Source organism: Fukomys damarensis, unplaced genomic scaffold, assembly GCF_012274545.1.
Source record: "Fukomys damarensis isolate Sample0158 unplaced genomic scaffold, DMR_v1.0_HiC HiC_scaffold_13, whole genome shotgun sequence".
Taxonomy (NCBI): domain Eukaryota; kingdom Metazoa; phylum Chordata; class Mammalia; order Rodentia; family Bathyergidae; genus Fukomys; species Fukomys damarensis.
Window position 1 is genome coordinate 8,817,346 of NW_022900925.1, and position 18,904 is coordinate 8,836,249.

Below are 18,904 nucleotides of genomic sequence, written 5' to 3' on the forward strand. Positions count from 1 at the left end.
TTTTTTTTTTTTTTTTTTTTTTTTTTTTTTTTTTTTTTTTTTTTTTTTTTTTTTTTTTTTTTTGATACCAGGGATCGAACTCGGGGCCTTGAGCTTGTGAGGCAAGTGGCCGAACCACTGAGCTAAATGTCTGGCCCAATTTATTTATTCTTTGTCTCTGATCTCACCCCTTTGTCAAAAACTGTGAAGGATCTTCTTGCCCTACTTAAAACTAACAAGGTAACCTCAGCACAGTTTATAGATTGAGGCAGAAGACACAAGACTATAAAAACAAAGGACTTCGTTACTACACAGTGAGCAGTGTGACTGTCATGTCCACTGGCATCTCTGGTCACCTAAGTCCCCACATGGTAGCATACAGTGAGCCCAAATGGGAGTTGGACATCACAACAGAAGATCCCTGAGTTTAGGAGACCTTGGGCTTTCCCTATGGGCTGCAAGCAAACCTGTCAACATCTCTACTACAATGGACCGCAGAGAAATCTGCCCTCCGCCCTGGAGGGAGACACTCTCTGTCTTCCAAGGCAGTTTGCTGCATGAACATTCCTGAAAAGATGGTTTCAAAAGAGCCCACAAAGTAAGCACAGCCTTCTATTGCCAAGTTTGTTTAGGAGAAATTGAAATGGCAAAACTCCCCATTCAGTTGAATGAGCTTGTTACCACTAGTCTGAAAGGATGGAAAGCACTCCAGGAGCAGCGGAGACAAAGCAAAAGCTTTATTTATGCTGGTGAACCAGTCTGCATTTGGACCGGGGGGACTGGCCCAGTGCAGCACTCAGCAGAGGAGGATATACCCTTTGGGAGGGGCGGGGTTACAGATAAGGCACATCAGACACACATTTATTGGTTACAGAGTCTGAATATGTGTTAGCAGTGGGCTCAGCTATATCCAGGCATGCGAGGCAGGACAGACCCAGGCATGTTGAGCAAGGAAATTTCAAGTAGGGAATTTCCCCATAGTAAGTCCAGCTTGAACAATGGAGACAAAATTCCCCTTTCAGAATAAGAAGTTATTTGAGATATTTTGCAGAGCATGGTGACCGCAGTTGATAATAGTATCTTGTATGCATGTGGTCCCTGATTTAGAAATTTTTAGCTTTACCACAGTGCCAAAGCAGACCTACACAAGCACTCTGTTTCTCACGTTTGGCACAGTATTGAGTTCCATGAGAGATTCAACACTTTATTATGGAACGGGCTTTGTGTTTGATGAGTTGGCCCAAAAATAGACTAATTCAAGTGTTCTAGGCTAAGCTACAAGGGTCAGTAGTCTAGATGTATTAAATGCATTTGCAACTTATGATACTTTCAAATTTATTAAGGGTTTATCAGGATGTAGCCTCTCTGTAAATTAATAAGCACCTGTATTTCCAAATTGCAAAGAGAATAAATTTCAAATGTTCTCACCACAAAAAAGGTCCAGTCGTAGAGGCCCCTGCCTGTCTGTGATCACGGTACTCCGTAGGCTGAGGAAGAAGAATCATGAATTTAAGGCCAGGCAGGGTGACAGAGGGAGACCCTGTCTCAAAAAAAAAAGTTAAATAAAGTGATGAATTTGTTAATCAGTTTGATTTAATAATTCCACACTGTATATGTTTCACATCACTTTGTACCCCATAGGTATAAAGCAAAACATTAAAAAATATAAAATAAACCCCAAATATCCCTCCCCAACTTTGGAACTTATCATCCCCCTTCCCAACTTATTTTAATAGCATTTGTCCTCCTTTAATATACAGTTTAAATATTTACTTTATTGCCTGTCCCCTCCCTTCTCACTATACATATACCCACTAGCCTGCCACCTTAGAGAACAGGCATTCTGGTCTGTCCTTATGTCCCTGGGACCTGGAGCCGTATCTGCCGTGCAGAAAGTGCTCGATAAATATCTGTGGAGTGAATAGATGGCTTCATCTACTTAGCCTTCAGGTGGAGACCTGGCTTCCTACCATTTTGTGTAGTACAGTGTGTGGCATATGGTTGACAGCATAAGTGAGCTGATGAATGAGTCGTAGGTGGGGAAGGGGAGAGGCCAGAGTACAGGCCACAGCCCCTGTGGTTGGGATTCATCTCCATGCCTGCTTCCTGGTTGTGGCCAGAGGCCAATACTAGCTTTCCCATGATGCTGCAGTCGTGTACTTATTGGGGCAACTGGGAGAGGGCAGGGAATGTGGACAGGCTCTGGCACGCCACGTGATTGGTGGCACAAAAGCAGCAGCCAGACATTGCAGCCTGAGTTATCCAAGATGGGGCCTGAGATAGATCAGCCACCATAGGTGACAGAGAGGCCAGGTGAGTGTGGCGACACACAGTGTCCTTCTCACCATGGTTTCTGACTCTTCCCTTCCTATGGGACTAATTTTCTTAGCCAGGATGTTAAGCACCAACATGCTTGCAATCTCTGTTTCCTGGGCCATTTTCTGTGCTAACTGTGCCAAGCAGCCTTGTGTCTGTCCTCTATCTCGAGAATGACTTGGGGGCACTGATCCTGTCTTATCTTCTGATGAGCACCTGGCGTTCATTCATTCAATATTTATTGACGGTTATTAAAGGTGGCACAAGCAATGTCAGGGAACGGGGTTACAACAGTGCACAAAGCGGAATCCCTACCTCCATTGCCTTCATGGAGTTGCATTCAAGTGGGGGCAACTATTCAGTCAACAAACACAGCATAGTGCATCAGGTGCGGTGCAGAAGTACAAAGACGGACCATAAATGTGTGTTGGGGCTCCATGGGCAACCCAAATATCCGGCTCTTATCAGGCATTCTGTACTTAACTCTTGACTTTGAGAACTAGGACTTGAACCATAATATAGCACACAGTTGGCTAATGTGTCTGCCTTTAAGAGCCTAGCAAGTAGCATAAATTGTGACACAGACCAGTCGACACTGCTTGTGCAGTGAGCTCCAACACAGCTGTGGGCCTCTATGCTGTGGGTACAGAGCCTGAGACCCTGGGGATCATATTGCTCTTCGAAGGGGGCCGCTGTTCTTCAGTGTGCTGATTATTGCTGTGTGTAACTGTGGGACCTGTGTTCCCAAGTCTTCCAGTTATTTCTTTTGAATCAAAGTTCAAAAAACTTTTTTTCATTAAGTTTATTGGTACATTTAGGTATATAATACAATGACATTCACCATTGGGAATTTGTACCTTTACATGATACATCTTGCTTCTTATATTTTTCCCATTCCCCTGCCCTCCCTTCACCCCCTCTACCCCTCCTTATTTAACAAAGACTTTGTTTCCATTTTTTTCTTTTCTCATATTTTTCCCTTTCCCTTCTTTCCCTTCCCCTACTCCTCCACTTCCTTCTCCCCTTTAGACCTTTTCTTCCTGTTTCACATTGTCTCATATACATTTTGAACCTTATTTACACCTTCAGTTTCTGACACCGGAGAAACTGTTAGATAATTACACATTTATCACATTTATTTCACTTAAGAACATGGTTTCATTGGGCATCCATTTAGCTATAAATGACTCTAGTTTCTCATTCTTTATTGCTGAGTAGAACTCCATTTTATTAAAAAACCCACATCTTCTTTATTCAATCTCCAATTGATGGGCAACTGGACTGTTTCCAAGTCTGAGCTATTACAAACTGTGCTTCTATAAACATGAGTGTACTTGTACTGCTGTGGTATGAGCCTTTTAATGCTTTTGGAAAGATACCCAGCAGTGGAATAGCTGGGTCAATTAGGACCTCTAATCCTAGTTTTTTGAGGTATCTCCATATTGATTTCCACAGTGGTTGTACCAGTCTGCACTCCCACCAACAATAGAGTAGGGCTCCTTTCTCCCCATACCCCCAGCACTTCTTATTGGTTGATTTCTTGAAAGCAGCTTCAAATTTTGATTTGTATTTGAAATCTGACTTTTTTTTTTTGGTACTGGGTATCAAACTCAGGACCTTGTGCTTGTGAGGCAGGTGGTGGAACCACTGAGCTAAATCCCCGGCCCCTCATCATGTAGTTCTAATCCAGGTCCAGAGGCCCAAGAACCAGGGGAGCCAATGGTGTGAGTTTCTCTCTGAGGCTGTAGGCTTAGGAACCAAAGCACTGATGCTCCAGCACAGGAGAATAGAAAAGCTAAGTAGAGAGAGCAGGTTCACCCCACCTCTGCCTCTTTGTCTATTCGGGCTCTCAGAGGCTTGGGTGATGCCTACTCATGTTAATGGGGCAGATTTGCTTTATTAGGTCCCTGATTCCAATGCTAATCTCTGGCAGAGATTCTGCTGGAGTGTGAATGTTGAGCATACCCAAAGGTCCATGTGATAGAGGCCTGGTCCCAGCAGTGGCACTACTGGGATAAGGTGGGGCCCAGTGGGAGTTCCTGAGGTCTTTGGGATGTCTTCTCAAAAGAAACTGTGGGATCCCAGCCCCTTCCTCTTTCTCTTTCGCTCCCTGCTGTGTGAAGTAAGTGGGTTTGCTGCGCTCTGTGCTCCTGTCACAATGTGCTGCCTCACCTCAGGCTCAAGCCAACAGGGCCATTGCAGAATGATACTTCCAAAACTGCGAGATAGAATAAGCCTATCCTTTTAGAAGTTAATTATCTCAGATATTTCATTATAGTAGAATGCTGACTAACATACAACCTCTAAGACCCAGAAGTAGTGTTTTATCAAGTATCTTGGCATCTCCTTGGCCCAATCAAGTTGACACATAAAACTGATCATCACAGCCAGGTGTGATGCTATATGCCTGTAATCCCAGCTACTTGGGAGGCTGAGTCAGGAGGATGGCAAGTTTGAGATCAGCCAGAGCAACGTAGCAACATAGGGAGGCCATATCTCAAAACAAAAAATAAAAAGGAAGTGGATATAGGTTAGTGGTAGAGTGTCCTTGTGTTAGCTCCTTAGTTACACACACACACACACACACACACACACAGTCCATCAGAAGCATGCTGTAGACATCAGGTCTATAAGGTATTTTCAGTATTTTAATGGTAAGCCAAAAGTGTGTAAGGGCCATAACTAAAATTCTTGGGCAAGTACAGTCACACTGTGGGCAATAAACAGTTACAGACTGGTAGACCAGTATCCCTTAAGGGAGTGTCTCATTCACTTACCTATAGACTGAGGTCTTCCATAATTTCTGCCACATGGGAAGAGTTCCATAGATGCTCTTTGATTTACTCAGCAACCTCAAACACTGCCAAGAACTAAGAATAGAGCCTGAGGGACCTCTGAGCCGCCCCCCACCCTCACCCTGCCCGTAGATGCTCTGAGTCCAGGGATGGAAGTTGTATGTTCTTTTTGTGGTTGGTTTCTCAAGCTTCAGTTCTGTATTTTGCATTCAAGATGATCATGTATGCTTATGTGGCTTCCCAGACTTTGGCCAATTGGCAGCTGGGTAGAAGAGCAGAGATGGTTGAGGGAGGGCTGTGGCCAACTTAGATGGCACTTTGGCTAAATCCAAAAGGGGCACCCCCTGTGCAGACAGCTTGTAGCAAGTACCCCTTTGGATAGGCAAACTACAAAACCTCACCTCCACTGGTTGGGTCAATTACAAAAGGGCCAGTAGAGCGTTGGACTGGGCAGGAGCTCACACTCACTCCCTCTGTGCAGGGTGCACTCAGCACTGTTAAAATGAGGATTCAAATACTAGAGGTCAAAGAGTGGGAGTCATTCCACAACTGATGGTGCCTGTCCTCTCCTACTAATGGCACTGCAGTCTGCACCTTGTTATGGACAAACCATCCGAGAGCTCTCATCAAGATCCTTTGGGGAAATATTCAGAAGCGTGGTGTAGTGTTTAAGAGGATGAGTTTTATTCCACATCTCATTCTGGAAGCGAAGACAAATGAGAGGCTGATGCATTTTGAGAACGAGCAGGGTTCTGCTTTATTTCTATTTCCTGTTTCCGTGCAAGCTGGTCCCTTGTGGTCAGCAGCCCCAAAGGACAGGAAATAGACGTGCAGAGGTCTACTGTAGGAGGAGCAAGGGAGCAGCACACAGCTTCCCCAGCATCTCCACAAATGTACACAAATGCTGAATAAATGTTTGATGAGTGAATGAGTGAGTGAATGATAAATGAATAAACCAGTCAGGAGGCTTTCTGAAAAACCAGAAGGCCTTTTGATAGTGGTTGTTAAGGCTTCGTACAATTTATTTTCCATTGAAAATTAGCCCAGAAGCATCTTTACCTGTCCACAGTAGCACCTTGGCTGTACATTTATCTTGTAGTCTTTATCTGTCTGATCCGACCCGCAGAGAAATTTTCTTGTGTATTCATTAGGCCGGGGGGCTCTGTAAGGTTTGGAGGGGAAGGAGGAAGGTGTATAGAAGGCATTCTCAGGTTGAGACCTGAGCTCTAACCCTGGTTCCATTATTCAGGGGCCATACGATTTGGGGCAAGATTCTTCACCCATCTTCATTCATCAAATATCTGAAAAATGTATTCACTGTCTCCTCAGAGACAGCACTGCCCTAGGTGCTGAGCGTTCCACAGCAAATAAGACACAGCAGGACTCAGAGTTGATGGAGTGCAAATTCTAATCTATAGCCAAGAAAACTTATCAGGACCCAGGACAATTCCCAAAACTGACCAAGTCTGTGAATAAAATCAAAGCAAAGGAGCAGCATGACTGCAAGGCTATTTTTGGATAGGGCTGTCAGGAAAGGCCTTTCTGAGGAGCTGATGGTTACAATGAGACCTGAATGTTGGGAGGGAGCCAGCTGTGGGGAAAGCTGTGGGCTAATGTTCCAGGAGGAGGGATTCAAAGTCCCTGAGGAGGAGTTGAGCTTGCCAAGCTGTTGTAACCCTGTGAGTGGGCCCACATCGGGCTGGCTTGCACATGGGATGAGAAACATCTTTACCAGAAGAGCCAAGAGAACCTGTTGGTTCTGATTAAAGAGGGCTTTAATCAGAGAATGGATTGTGTGGGTGGGAGATCAAGCTACAAGTCCTATTGACAAGGGCGCTGCCACCATCCAAGCAAGAGATGAAGGTGTCTTGATGCAGTAAGTTGGAGTAAGGTTGAGATCTTTCTTCATATCCACATAGATAATAGAGGAGAACCTGGAAACCCTGCCTCCTGGGTCCCCTTTGAAAGCTTCTCTTGGGCTAGGGATCTAGCTCAGTGGTGCCACTGTCTGCCTTGAAAGCACAAGGTCCTGAGTTTGATCCCTGGTATGAAAAGAGGAAAAAAAAAAAAAGCTTGTCTTGACCTCCCTCCCCCACTACTGTATGTGGGGTTAGGACCTAACTCTGCCCTGGGCCCAGCTTGCCTGTGAGGTTCTGATCACACTATGAAGCCATTTTGAGCTCCTTCTTTAGAATGGGAATACTCCAAGCCAACCACAGTCTTTCACTAATGGTCAAATTTTCACAGTTGATTGCTTTTTTCTTTTTTTTTTTTTTTGGTACTGGGCATCAAATTCAGGTCTTTGTGCCTGCAAGGCAGGTGGCAGAACCACTGAGCTAAATCCCTGGCCCCATTGCTTTTTTTCTTTCTTTTAAGACAGGGTCTCACTATGTATGTTGCCCAGGCTGGGCTCAAGTGATCTGTCTGCCTTAGCCTTTGGGTAGATGGGACTACAGGTATGCACCACCTCTCCTGGTCAGGCAGCATTTTAAAAGAACAGCATGAATGGTTTACACATTGCTCTCTTCGGTGGACTTTTCATCTCGTGATTTCATGTCCAGGTGTCATTCAGCATCTTGCTTTCTACCTGGCACTTTGGAGAAGGGGGAGGCTAAGGCTCAGAGAGGCCTGTGATGGACCTCCCCGGCTGGGAGAACTGGACTTGAATTCAGTTCTTTGGATTTCAGTGCTACAGCATAGTGCAGACCAACCTTCCCAGCTCAGCTGTCTCTGCAGCCCAGAAAGGAAGAGAAGAATGATTATTTTAAAAGATCTGATTTTTAGACCTGTCATGTAAAGGTACAAGATCCCAATGATGAATGTAACTGTACTGTATACCTAAAAAGCACCAATAAACTCAATGAGAAAACAAAGAGTCACATATTTTAAATAATTTTAAATGCATCTTAAATTAATATGCTTATTCTAGAAATTTAATAAAAAACTATAAGGAAGAAAAAAACATCTGATTTTTGTTCAGATTTTATAGCACAATGCAGAGTTAGTGTTCTTGTATTGGGTGGGTGGGCTCATGAGAGCTCATTTTCATTATACTTCACAATTCATCTATATGTTAGCACTCTTCTTTTATGTATACCATCACTGCATGATAAAAATAAGTAGAGTCAAACACACTTAAAATATTAAGGAATTTTAAAATGTAGAAATGTATTAAAATAAAAATTACCTGTAACCCTACAGCTTGAGTAAGTGATGTCACTTTCTTTGCTGCTGTTGTTGTTGTAATTTAGTGTGTGTTATTATTAATAGATAACACACACACACACACAAGTACAAGTACAACTGAGGAAATATAATCTGATCTATGAGTCTCTCTTTTTCCTAGTAATTTTACAGTAAGGAGTGTGAGTCCTCTAACGTCCCTTTTCATAATTGTTTGGCTACTCCAGCTCCCTTGCCTTTGCCTGTACATTTTAGAATCTACTTATATGTACCTACAAAAATAAATCCCTCTGGTATTTTATTTGGAATCATGTTAATTTATAAGTCAGTTTGGAGAGAAATGACAACTTTACCGTACTGGATCATTCAAACTATGAACATAGCACGTCTCTGTATTTATGTAGGTTTATGTACGTCTTCTGATTTTTTTTTTTTTTTTTTTTTTTTTTTTTTTTTTTTTTGTGCCAGGGATCTAATTTAGGCCCTTGCACTTGGTGAAACCACTGAGCTAAATCCCTGGCCCTTTCTTTGATTTATTTCATTTGCATTTTATAATTTGCATCACACAGATCCTACACAGGTTTTGCTAGATTTACACCTTGGCATTTCTTTTTTATTTTTCCTTTTGGAGTTGCTGTAAATGGTGTTGCATTTTAAATTTTAATTTCCAATTGTTTGTTGTTAGTATGCAGAAACACAACTGATACTGTATGTTGACTTCATTTTTCATAGTCTCGCCACACTCTACACTCCCTCTCTCTCTCATTGTAGCTTTTTGCAGTCATCTTGTGTTTATTTTTTATCTTGTTCACTCTAGGGTTGTCTATGTAGACATGTTACTTGCAAATAGAGTCATAGGATTTGCAAATAGTTTTATTTCTTCTTTTTCAATATTTCTCTTTCTCCTTTTTCTTCTTTTTCTTCATCTCTTCCTCCTTCTGCTCTTTCTCTTCCTCCCCATACACCCTTCCTCTTTTTTTCCTTATCACACTGCCAGGACATCAAATATTAGGTTGAATAGGAGAGGTGAAAGTGGACACTCTTGCCTGTTCCTAATTTTTGAGAAGAAACAGTCTTTCATTATTAACTATGTTAATTATGCTCTTATTTTTATAAATATTTAATCAGATTAATAAAGTTCCCTCATATTCCTCATTTTCTGTAAATGCTGATCATTAATGAGTGTTGAAATTGTCAAAAGTTTATACTGCGTCAATTAAAATAGTAATTTGGTCTCTTTTTTTTTAAATCTATAATGTAGTAGATTGATTTTCAAATTTTGAACCAGTATTAGCTCCCTAGAGTAAACCCATCAAGTTATTGTGTATTAGTCTTTTTATATATTGCTGGACTTAATTGCTAATATTTTGTTAAAGACTTTTTTTCATATATACTGGAATTGGTCCTTTTTCTTTTCTTTTCTTTTCTTTTTTTTTTTGATACAAGGGATCAAACTTGGGACCTGGCGCTTGAGAGGCAGGCAGCAGCACCACTGAGCTAAATCCCCAGCCATTTTTTCTTTGATTTTAGTGTCAAGGTAATGCTGAAATTTAAATATAAGTTGAGAAATGTTTATTTAGAGGCCCACATATTATTTAGAATCATACTTTTTAATATCCAAGTATTTGGAGATTTTCGAGTCATCATTATCTTATTGATTTCAAATACAAATTGTATTATGATCAGTGAATATACTTTGTATGTATTTTTAATTTGTTAAGGTTTGTTTTATGATCCATGATATAATCTATGTTGGTGAATGTCGCATGTATAGTTACAGAGAATTTGTATGTTGGTATTGTTTTGTATGATGTTCTATATATGCCAGTTTAACTCGGCTGATAATATTGCTTCATTTCTGTATATTCTGGCTATTTTTCTATCTCTTGTCTTATCAATTATTATGAGGCCTGTTAAAATTTCCAACTATAATGGTGAATCTTTTCCTCTTATCCTTTATTCTTTAGGTAGTTAGTTTTTCTTTTCAGTATTTTCAAGCCCTGTGGTTAGGTTCATGAATATTTAAGATTGTTGTATTTTCCTCATGAATTGATCCTTTTGTCACTATGTAGTGTTCCTCCTTTCTCCTAGTAAGTTTTCTTTCTCTGAAATCTTCTGTCTTATGTTGATATGGCCACTTAAGTTTTCTTATGTTTAGTGTTTGCATGACAGAGCCTTTACTTTCTCACCCTTTTGCCTTCAGCTTATTTGTATCATATTTGAAATGAACTTTATGCTGTAGACAACATAAAGCTAGTCCTTTAGTTATTAGTGTTTAGACCATTTACATTTAATGTAATTACTTACTACATTTGGAAATCTGCCATTTTATTATTCATTTTGTTCGCTCTAGCTGTTTTGTTAATCTGAAAGGAGAAAAGCAATAGGGATTCTTTCCATGGCCTTCAGACCATAGTTCCTCCAGTTTTTTTGTTTGTTTATTGGTACCAGGGATCAAACTCAAGACCTTTTTGCGAGGCAGGTGGCAGAACCACTGAGCTAAATCCCCAGTCCTCCTCTAATTATAAGAGAAGAGTTTCCCTGCCTCAGAATTTTAGTCACCTGCAGGGCTGACACTCCTATCCCTGTTGCTGGATTGCCTGGGGCCATCACAGGAGTGACTAAAAAGAAGAAAGTTCTTCCTCTGTCTCTATCCAGACTGGGTATTACCATAGTGAGGCAAAACCACAAAATACAATGTCAGATCGTTCTTACTTTGAGTCCTGGTTTCCTTCAACATTCTGCCAGATATCTTCTACTTTTCTGAATACTCATGAAGCGTCTCCAGATATAGCATTTGAACTTCTCAGCTGTGCCTAGTGGGAGAGTTATAGAAGGCGCGTACTTTATCTTTTCCAGAACCAGAACCTGGTGTCATGTTTTTCTATTTGTTTTTCCTGAAGTTTTTCAATGCATATTTGCAAACTTAGAAGTTTGCAAACTTAAAAATTGATATGAGAAATGTGATGTTTCCTTATCCACTGCTTACAAAGAAATACTTTGGAAAGTCTTCTGAATTCAGTAACTATAGACACACGTCACCATTTTAAAAGCACTTAGTATAAATATCAATTTATATTTCACTTAACATTTCCATATATGTGTACACTGTGCTTTACGATACCCATCCACCCTACCACCCTCTTTTACCCTCTCTTTCTTTCCTTCTCCCTCTTCCTGCCCCTTCCCCACAGTCCCTCTTCTACTTTCAGGTCTTTTTTGTCTTTTGTTTACGCATAAACATCATCATTTTATCACTTCATAGAATTCTAAAGCACAGATGACTATAAAATATTTCATGGCTATTCTACAGTTTGGATTTTAAGTTTATTCTTGTTTTTCTCCATTATAAATGATGTGGGCTTTGGGGGAGTGTTTTTGTTCGCTTGTTATTTGAGTTTTTTATAAGCCATTCCAGTGATTTTGAAATGCTTGATCTATTTTTAGTACATGTGCTGCTGAATTGAACACATGCTTGATTTTTTAATTTAATTTAATTTTTTTTTTTTTTTTGTACCAGGGGATCGAACCCAGCACCTCGTGCTTGCAAGGCAGGTGTGGTGCCACTGAGCTACATACCCGGCTCTGTTTGATTCATTTTTAAAAACTACTTTTATTAGCTATTGAGATTGAGATTAAGCTGGCCTTTTCCAAAAAACCAAGAATCTTACCTTCTTCTCTATGCTTTGGAGCAGTTTGAATAGCAGAATTGTTCTTTATTCCATAGGTTTGACATATGACATTTATTATTCCTAAAATTGCCCCTTCTTCTCTCTCCATCAGCTTTCCCAAGCCTGTGCTTGATTGTTTTCTCTTGAAAGAACAAACCCTTGGGTTTGTTCACCATTCCTCCCTTTCTGTTTTCAGGCTTATTGTTCTGGGGAGCAGACTTTGGGGGTCACAATGGGCAGCTTGTGGTCAAGCTAAAGGTTCTGGGCTCTAGAACCAAATGATCTGAGTTCAAGTCCACATTCCTTTTCCTCCTGGCTATTTGGCCATGAATAGTTATTTAACTTCTCTGTGCTTCAGTTTCCTCAACTATAGAACAGGTAGAAAACAGTACCCATCTCATGAGCTTAATATTTATATTAAAGAGTGATTTTTAAAAAAGTGTTTAGAAGTGTGCCTGTCAAACAGTAAGCACCATTTAAGTTTTTAAGTTTTACGTAGGTATCCTTGTCCCATGATATCGTCAGGGGGTGGGTTCCAGGGCTCCCCCCAGGACGTCATTCATGGATGCTCAAGTCCCCTATATAAAAGGATGTAGAATTTGTGTATAACCTGTGCATATCTCCCCTTATATTTTAAATCAGTCTAGGTTTCTTATAATATCTAGTCAAATACGATATGTAAAATAGCTGTTATGCTATATTATTCAGGGGAAAATGACAAGAAAAAAAATGTATGTTCTCAGTTCAGATGCAACTTTTTTTCAACTATTTTCCATTAGCAGTTGGTTGAATCTATATGTGGAACCCACAGATACATAGGGCCTCCTGAATTTCTTAAATAAATCTAGACTTCCTACCATTTCAATGTTATTTAAGTATTTCTCAAATCTCTACTTTCTGCCAGTGTGCTAGAAACCAAGGTCCCCTAGGAGCTTATCCGTGTCCTAAATACACTTTCTATGCCTTCCCACCACTCACTCCAACTGTCTCTTATTTTGCAGAACTGCCTGTGTGCAGAAAAACAACCGTTCTGCTTTCCATTCTGCTGCCCAAGACAACCACATCCTCCTCACAACACCCCACAGGCTTCCATGGAGAGCTCAGGTCAGTGTGGTGCGGGGAGAGGATCTGGTAGCCTGAGTGCTCAGTGGGGAGGGGTGTGTGGTGTGAGCACACCCCCAGTGGGGCTGGTAGGACCACCTGCACCCAACCAGGCTGTGAGACCCCCACTCAGCACTCAGGTGTGAGAATATCTCGATTGATTCACATCCACACTCATGTACGAGGCCCCAGATGCTTGTAGGTTGCTGAGCTGGACAGAGAACGTAATGACAAGACTAGCCAAGATTTATTACCAAGCACTTGCAATTGAACAAAAAAAGATGTGTCTAGGAGTGATAAAAACACTTGAAAAACATTGACTGATATAGTCTTCATAACAATCTAATAGGTATTATTATTATTACTCTCACTTTACAGAGGGGAAATTGAAGCGCGATGAGGGAAAGTTTTCTTTTCCCCCACTAGGTCATGAGATCCAAGCAAAATTTGAACCTAGAAATCTAGCTCCAACGTCTGTACTCTTAATGATTTCACTGTGAATTGTGTGTCAGAAGGCTTCTATGATGTAGAGATATCATTGTGATTCCCTTGTTTCCATGGAAGGGAAACAAAGGCTCAGGCAGCTTATATATAATGCTCAATGGTACACAGCTACTACACGGAAAATCCAAGACTGGAACCCATTTCCAAAGTCTTAACTCTTCACTCTGTGTCATCCTGGGGCAAGGATAGATGACTCTTCCCACAAATGTGTACCATCTAATGGTCAAACAGCAAGCCAAGGACCACACCTCACAGGCTGTAATGCCCTTGAACATCCCTGTCCTGAAGAAGGAGGAGGGACTTCTTAGGCAAGGACAACCACCCACACACATGTACCTGTATAGATGTCACATCTATTGCAAAAGAAATGAGCATCAACTTTCTCCAACTTGTGTTCTTCTGCATACCCTTTCACCACAAGCACAGGCAGGAACCAGCTATCTCTTTAGCTGAAATAACACCTGTGTCAGAGTGGGGACTCTTGCTTCAGACAGCTTCATCAGGAGTGCTCATTTCTCCATTTCATACTCCAGCCGCACATAGATATGTACAGTCTGACCTGGATATATCCTCTGAAGTCTTTCCCCAGTAGGCAGGCAAATTGTCCCAGCTAAGAGGGAGGCTTTCAAGGAACAGAGCTTGACTGAGAAGCTCTGCTTCCAACAGTTCTGTGGCCTTGAGCAGATCACACATCCTCTCTCAGCCTCATTTCCCCATCTGTAAAATGGGAACAGATGCTCTGGGGTCCCTCTAGGTATGATCATCAGCAGTTGGAGAGGCGATACAGTATGAGGGCAAGGGTTCTAGACATGGGATCTATAAAACAAGGAGAACAGTATTTGTCCGCCAATCACACAGGGCTCTTTTCAGAATCAAGTGGGCTATACATTGAGGGGGGGAAAAATCACAAGTCAATCAGAGAATGCTAGCTACTGTAACAAATGGCCCCAAACACTACCAGAATAGCACAACAAATACTCCTTTTGGACTCACATCACAGACTATTCTGGGTTTCAAGCAGTCATTCAGGATCTAATGCTTTTTCCCTCCTGTGGCACCATCATCTTCAACATGTGTCCTCCAAGGTCACTGTAGAAAGGAACAGCATGGAGGATAGGGCACAGAATTTCACAACCAGGTCTGTACATCACTTCTACCACATTTCATTGGCCAGAAGTGGTCATATGACTCCTCTGTAAGTCCAACAGAGTCTGGGAAATGTAGTCCTCCTTGCAATATAGTGAAATTCATTTAATGAACATATAGCATTTTCTTACCACACCTATCAGATAATCTCTGTTGAGTGCTATTTAAATGTTACTAGTATTACCTTACAGTAATATCTTGTATTACCAGGTGGAGGAGAGGATGATAACAATGAATACCATTTGTTTTTGACCCTTCTTAGCTAATGATGGTGTTAGCCACGCATATCATATATGAGGGGCAGAAATTTAAAAAAAAAACTTGCATAAGAAGTGCTCCATTTTTTTCTTCTGCATAATCAAATCAAATCTACTTCAAGTTTCATTTTCCAAGATCAGTGTGAATTCCAGTGTCATCAACTCAGGTGCCTGCCCGACTTGGTAGCTGTGAGAAGCCTGTGGTCTTCTGTCCATTTGGCTGCAGCCTTCAGAATTGGTTGGCCAGGTGTGTGGGATTTGGAGGGAGATAGAAGCTCCTGGGGTGGACATCCCCATTGCTCTGACAAAGGTGGCCCAGAAGACCTATGCCATGAACTCAGAGGCACAGAGTTTAGTGCTTCGTTACCTTCATTTGATCTTTGCTATCACCTGTAAACTAGGACCCAGCTGGCTCTGGTCTTCCCCAATCCCTGGAACCTGCAACGCTGTGCTCTCACAGTATTGACGAATCTAACCTGCACTCTTTAACTAAAAGCCTCAGTCTCATTCTCGCTCTTTTTGGACAATCCAGTGGATTGATTTAATTAGCTAGCCATGGATCTTGAACTCACACGCCTCCACAAGCCAGCTAGAGGGGATGAATGAGTGAACCCAAAAGAACAAGTACTGTGAAGAATTAGAGAAACTGTGCCCATCTCAAGGGGGCAGCTGCTCCCCAGCCCCTGCTGGGGAGATTGTCCCATCTTTGCCCAGGGTCAACAGATTCTCACATTTTCAAGCGATGCCAGACACCCAAAGTTTTGTACCAAATCTCCTGATAAGTACTAGCATAAATACTGGCAGTTAATTCACTTTTAAAGATACTACAGAGCCCAAGCAATACATGTCTGCAAGCCAGATGTGGACCAAAGATGGAGAGTTTGTTTCAAATGCCCAGACTTTCGAAAATAAATTTTATTTACATTGTCTCCCAGGGATACTGGCAACTTCTCTTTTTTTCTCTGAAACATAAAAACAACTCCTCTTGCAAAGCAGGGGGAGTGATGGGCTCAGCAGACAAAGGCTTGGTTGCCCTTCTAATGAAGAGGAAGAGAGGAAATCAGTTGTGGCAGTTTTACGTCTTTCAGTGAGAGGAGAGGGAGAAGGAAAGATGGGGGGAAGGAAGGAGGGAGGAAGAGGAAGAAGAGAAAGAAAAATGGAAGGAGAAAAGAAGGAAGGAAGAGAGAGAGAGAGACAGACACCAATTAATTTCTAAATAACTCAGCCTGCATTAACTCTTTAAATCTTCATGCAAGGTGGAAATGAATAGATGGAAAGACAGATTGTGACCAGCCTCCATACCAGGCTAAATGGTGTCCTTGCCAGTTTGAGAAGATATTGTTTTACCCAGCAGAGAGGCCAGGTGGGCAGATGTGGCTGTAACACCCGGCCCACTATCAGCCTAGAGCAGACTAGGGATCGTGCCCTGATAGTGACATGTGTCTCATAGTGGACAAACGAGAGCCAGGAGGAAAGTGGGGCTTTAGAAATGCTAGGTGAGCCCAGTAGATTCTGCACCAACTCATCCAGAGCCATTAAGGGAACCCATGGGCACAAGGAGCCTTGGCCTAAACAAACTTTAGGTCTTGGACCGTAACCTTTGATTTTGAAAATTGCAGTTTCTATCCTACTTCCTTTTGAAGGAGGTATTCTGCAGAATCTGAGGCATTTAAGTTACATGGTAAATAGAACCCAAAGCTAGAGTACTGAAGAACAGCCAAGAGGAGATGTCCCTATCCTTTGAGATGAGTTGATTTTTGAGGTTGGAGTCCAGTTTGGCTATAAGTTTCCTGGCAGCCAAGTCAAAAAGGGAAGCTAAAAGGCATGTGGTTGGTGTTGTCTGGCAACTGGAGACTGCACACTTGCCTATAGAGGCAAACTCTTGGTTGGAGCTCATTGCAAAAAGGTATTTATCATGTGCACAGTGTTTGCGATACTTCCTGTCTTACTCTACATCCTCCAAGAAGCAGACAGCAAGACAAGATCAAATGTGCAAGGATTTACTCCAGGAAACATCTGCAGGACAGAAATGGGGAGGGAGTCAGGTGTGGTGGTGCAAGCTTGTAATCCCAGCACTCCGAGGCTGAGGCAGGAGGATCACTGAGAGTCCAAGGCCAGCCTGGGCTACATAGCTAGACCCTGTCTCAAAGATAAAAAGAAAGAAAGAAAGAAAGGCAGACAGACAGAAAGAAAGAAAGAAAGAAAGAAAGAAAGAAAGAAAGAAAGAAAAGAAAAGAGAAAAAGAAAATGGGGAGGGAGCTGGGAGGCTGAGCTGCCTGGCAGTGATGCAAATTGTACTCCAATGCAGGAGAAAGGGAAGCAGGGCTAGAGGGAAATGCCTTAGATGGGCACTGCCCAGAAATGGTCAGCAGGGTAGTCAGGGAACCTTGGACCTAAGTTAGCCATCAGAACAGGTATCTGTTGAGGGCACTGCAGGATTCCTCTGCACTGTGTTGCTGGTAAATTTAGCTCCACACCGGCAGGGGTTTCACAGCACAGCAGCAGAGTCCAGTGTCCACTGAACTCCCAGCAGTGAGAGATCTGTGAGGTGGTGCATTTCCCACACATCTTTGCTTATTCTTGTACCGCCTTATCATTGGGCCATATTACCATACCGCTATTAAGGACAAGATATTTCTTTCACTTGTCAAAATGGCAAGGAAGACTTTATTCAAAGGTAAGAGCGAAGGGTGCAGAAAACCTGCTTCACTTGGAGAATGAGAAAAAGACAGCTGAGGATGTCAGCACTGAGCGGAGTGAGGCATCCAGGAGTGGGGACTTCCTAAAAGGGGACAACATGGGGAGGGGCTCCTGCTGCCCTGACCCAACAAGTTTCTTGCTGGAAGTAGCTCAGACTATGTTTCTTTGAATAGGCTAAATTTTCATTTCATGTATAGATTGAGGAACTCACTGTCTTAGTTACTTTTCTCCTCAGTGAGACAAAATATCCAGCACCCACAAGTTAAGGGAGGAAAGGTTTATTTAGCTCCCAGTTTGCAGAGGTTTCAGCCCATAATCAGATGACTCCAAGGCAGGGTGGCATAGCAGACAGGCATCACAGAGGAGAAACACTTCATGGCAGACAGGAGTAGCAGAGCAAGCAAGCAATGACCACAGCTCTTTCTATCCCTTATATCTTATCCACGCTACTCAGGGCAGGTAGCACTCACACCCTTAATCCTAGTGCCCTCGATCCTAGCACTGCACCAGGAGTCAGTTCCAGTGCCACACAATCTAGATGCAGCCACCTCTGAAAAAGCCCCACCCACGACTCCATGAGATTTTAGGGGGACATCGAAACACAAACCATAGCATAGTTATATATATTTTCCCAAATACACATTAAAATGAATGCGTAACTATTCAAATTTTAGGATAGTTTGTGTGCCACCTAAAATGGTCTTATGTATCACTTTGTTTATAGCAGTCTCCTTTATCTATGGGGTGTATGTGGATCTTTGAAACCATAGATCGTACTGAACCTTTACAGACATACCATATTTGTTCATACATGTCGTATAGCTTTTCCTATATGCCCTACAGCTTTGCCACATAGAACCAGAGCTAATCTGTCTTTTATCTTTAACTCTTCTGTCTGGTAACTCTTGTTCCTTGGGGCCATGATTGTGTAAAATGAGGACTACTTAAGCACAAGCCTGCTATACTGTGATAACTGATCTGACACCTGAGACTAAATTACTAACAAGTGGGTAATATATACAGCATGGATACACTGAACAAAGGGATGATTTGTGCCCCAGCCAGGATAAAGCAGGACAGTGTGGGGTTTTACATTGCTACTTAGAATGAAAAGCAATGTAAAAGCTATGAATTGACAGTGAGAAGGATAGGGAAAGGGGAATAAGGGAAAAGGAAAAAAATATGAGAAAATGTAAAAATGGAATTAAAGTGTTTGAAGGTGGGGAGGGGAGGAGGGGGGGAAGGGAGGGTG

At 42.0% G+C, this 18,904-nt stretch overlaps 1 protein-coding gene across 1 annotated transcript in view; it reads left to right on the forward strand.

The window, feature by feature from the left end:
- The window catches only part of Pik3r6 (phosphoinositide-3-kinase regulatory subunit 6), a 51,937-nt gene that overhangs the window by 3,715 nt on the left and 29,318 nt on the right, over window positions 1–18,904 (forward strand). Inside the window, exon 2 of the mRNA XM_010614967.2 lies at window positions 12,946–13,048. Coding sequence (XP_010613269.1) covers window positions 13,036–13,048 — 13 coding nt within the window. The 5' untranslated portion in view covers window positions 12,946–13,035. The remainder of the gene's footprint in view (window positions 1–12,945; window positions 13,049–18,904) is intronic.